This window comes from Mytilus edulis, chromosome 14, assembly GCF_963676685.1.
Source record: "Mytilus edulis chromosome 14, xbMytEdul2.2, whole genome shotgun sequence".
NCBI lineage: Eukaryota > Metazoa > Mollusca > Bivalvia > Mytilida > Mytilidae > Mytilus > Mytilus edulis.
In genome coordinates this window covers 48,494,799-48,498,729 of record NC_092357.1, presented here as the reverse complement: position 1 = coordinate 48,498,729, position 3,931 = coordinate 48,494,799, and the positions used below count along the sequence as shown (strand labels likewise).

Below are 3,931 nucleotides of genomic sequence, written 5' to 3'. Positions count from 1 at the left end.
AATTTTCTTTTATAATTTACAGGCCCGCGGATTTTTTTTTTATTTCTAGCTACTATCATGGTTGTTAAATCTAGGTTGCGCCCGTCATCTTTATTTTCTTTCTTTTAACCTTGTTTAAGTCCCCAATCACCACTTTTGATAATATGTTCATTATGTATATTTTTCGTATGCTACTTTTCTTAATATCGGAATACAAAAAGTTTTTTAGTAATTAGTGTATATGTCTTAGATTCCCATTAGGCTGGTGTCATATTACATGAAGATTAATTGGATATAGCTTATTTACATTTCAAGATTGCTATGACCATGATAATATTAGTATTTCAATGCAGTTGTAAGGTAGGCGTTTGCAATTTGACAAGATAAACACAAGTGGATCTGTAACTGACTATATTAATCACTTGCGCATCTGTCTCATAGGCATTTTATTTCACACCATTGAACTAGCTACAGTTATTTCGCAAAGGAGTCATCCATAACTGAAAAATAAACGATATTTTACAACAAGACATATTACTATCAGAGTGATGTGTTTTTTGCGACTAAAATGAGTAAGAAATTAAGACAATTATCTTGTATTCGTTAAAATAGCAGTGCTAATTTTTCACTGGAATTCTTATATATCAGGGAATAAAACAATCCGAAATATTGAATCAAAAGCATTTCGAATTCAATGATAACTGTTAATGTAATTCTTATGTGACAAAAGTGAAATTATAATAATTTAAAGATGAATGCTACCAGGTGTTTTGCATTGACTTTTTTATTTGGATCAGTTATTTCACAGAGCAACATTAATGTTCAAAAGTTATATACATTTCTCTTCACTACTCATAATTATAACATACTTATCAGACCGAGTAGAAATCAGTCGGTGCCGTTATCAGTACACGTCATTTTTACACTTTACGGAATATCAGGTGTAGACGAGATAGAACAGAAATTGATCGCTACTGGATGGCTTGATGTTGAATGGACAGATGAATTGTTATCATGGACACCATCAAGTTTTGGAGGGCTAAAGTATATCTATTATCCTCAAGGCAAAGTATGGAAGCCAGATATATCTCTACAAAATGGATTTTCAAAACTGGAAGAACTCGGATCAAAATTCATTTCGGTGTTCATTGATTCAAATGGATTAGTAAATTGGAGGCCCTTTCAAGTGTTTGAGTCCAAATGCGATATAGATTCAACATATTTTCCGTTTGACAGACAGACGTGTCATTTAGATTTTGTAGCGTGGAGTTTGTCCAATGTAGATGTTCATATAACAAAAGGGGGAAAGGGTATACAACTTGCCAAAGATCTACAGCGTCATGGTGAATGGAAAATATTCTCTTCATCTGCCATGAATCTCGTGGAATCTCACGAGACAAAAGTTCGATTTACTATAGTGATTCAGCGAAAACCACTGTACGCTATAATAAATTATATCATGCCGATCTTGTTACTTTCGATTTTGGATATATTTACATTCAAGATACCGGTTGATACAGGGGAACGCATGGGTTATGTTATAACAGTATGGCTAGCCTATGCTGTGTTTCTCACGATTATCAGTGATTCGTTGCCACAGACTTCAGAATCTATTCCGAATGTTTCTATTTATATCATGATACAAATATTCATCGCAACTGTGATTGTTATCATTTCAGCGATAGAATCAGGATGCACACATTTGTCTGATGATGCATCAGTGTATTACTTGTTAAGTAAACTTGCCAAGAAGTTCCGGAAACCAAGTGTACAATCAGAATCAAAGCGTTGGGATAAAGCCGAAACCTGCGTAACGTGGAAGGAAGCGATATCAGCTCTAGATAAATGTTTGTTCTGGGTTTGTCTGACAATTTTTGTTTTATCCACTCTGATTACTTTACTTATTGCAAGTCTGCAGTTTATATAATTTTTGTTTGAAGAACTATTACATTAAACAGTCCTTGAGATCGACGTTATGTTTTAAGAGTTATTTCCCATTGATAATTTTATGCATCTAGCATATTTTATTATTGAAATTATATCAGTCTCAAATAAATTTTGATCTGAGACTTTCATTGTATTTTATCCAACTGAACATATACAAACTATCGATCCTTAACTCAGAAAGTAACTGCTCTAAAAACAAGAGGCTCCCAAGAGCCTGTGTCGCTCACCTGTATCTACTATTGTTTAGGAGAGCATGTAAAATAAGGTTGAAATCATAATAAACAGTATAAGATACTCTTATAATGATTGAGGCCAAGTTTGGTTTAATTTGTTAGAAGTAAAACTTCCGACTTTGTATGATTTCAGAAGAGTTGCGGCTCAATGAAATCGGTCACTTCCTTTAGTAGTATAGATACATATAAACATGGAAGTACAGATTTGCCACTTTTAATTGTGAGCGTCACTGTCCCGTCAAAAACGAATTTAGACTTAATAATATATATAAATTATGAGACATAGGTTACTTTATTAAATCAGTATCAAGCGTTTTGAATCCATTCCACATCTTTGGATTTACCACGCATCTACAAATTAACAATTTCGAATGTTCAAGTAAAACATTAATACTTTTTACGCTATATAGCTAAAACGATTAGAGAAGAATACATACAAGAGCTAAATGTTAACCTTTACCGTGTCGAACCAAAGCCAAAAGCGAAGAATTGGTGTTAATGGATGACTGATGTATTTATGATTTTTTTTTATCAAAAAATGAATTTGAATGTTTGAAAACCAAAGATATGAATGTACAAGAACAGTCAAAATGTGTCTCCATTCCGTTTATAATCTAGTTTGAGTTTATAGTTGCTCTGATACTTTGCATTGTGGAGAAAGCAAGCAAGATTCAGTGCTATATATAAACATTAATACAAAAAAGAAGATGTGGTATGATTTCCAATGAAACAACTATCCACAAAAGACCAAAATGACACAGACATTAACAACTATAGGTCACCGTACGGCCTTCAACAATGAGCAAAGCTCATACCGCAGAGTCAGCTATAATAGGCCCCGATAAGACAATGTAAAACAATTCAAACGAGAAAATTAACGGCCTCATTTATAATGTTTATGTAAAAAAAAAATGAACGAAAAACAAATATGTAACACATAAACAAACGACAACCACTGAATTATAGGGCTCCTGACTTGGGACAGGCACATACATAAATAACGTCTATTAACATGATTTATAAGATAATATTTTTACTCACTGACAGGTAAACTAATCAGTGAGTGATAGATTTCCCTTAGAAGGAATTTGAAGGTCCTAGTGAATAAACTGCACAGAGAACAATAGCTATTGTATTCATTCAATGGGACAAAAGAACTTACAAAAGTTTAAATCGACAGGTAACCTTCACATGATTCTGTGGAAAAGTATCATTTGGTTCGCAATAAAGACAGTAACGTAGCAAAATGGTATGAATTGTCTATACCTAGTTGTTGTGTTATTTTGAATTGTTCACAGGCGCCAGCCAAGATCTGTTTTGCCCCGGTCATGCGATGTCTACTACAAGATGTTAGCCTTTTGGAGAATGTTTCAAAAATTGATTCAACATATTAGACTGCAATATTATATTCCATATTTTGCACATGGAGAAAAAACGGATATTAATCAAAATGTGTGCATGCTCAACGTATTCCGGATACTATAAATTTACGATTGTGTGGCTCATTAATATCATTGTCCTTACGCTCATTCATACATACTGGTATGGGATATTTTCAAAAAAATTAATAAAAATACACTCGAAAGATGTTTTATGGCAACCAAATCTATATCAATGTCCAAAGTTATAATAAAGATAACTAGTAATCTTTTTTAATTAATTAGAAAATATTTAACATTATTTTATCCTATTATCTGAAATAAATAAAAGTATCAAAATCATTTAATTCTCTATTTTTCTTTAATTGTTATTTGGTAGCCTCTTTGTTTGGA

General features: G+C 32.6%; 1 protein-coding gene across 1 annotated transcript; it reads left to right on the top strand.

Moving 5' to 3' along the window:
- The first annotated feature begins 730 nt into the window (after window positions 1-730).
- On the top strand, window positions 731-1,906 carry LOC139504274 (neuronal acetylcholine receptor subunit alpha-3-like). The gene has a single exon (XM_071294341.1). The coding sequence runs from the start codon at window positions 731-733 to the stop codon at window positions 1,904-1,906; it is 1,176 nt and encodes a 391-aa protein (XP_071150442.1).
- Window positions 1,907-3,931: the final 2,025 nt, after the last annotated feature.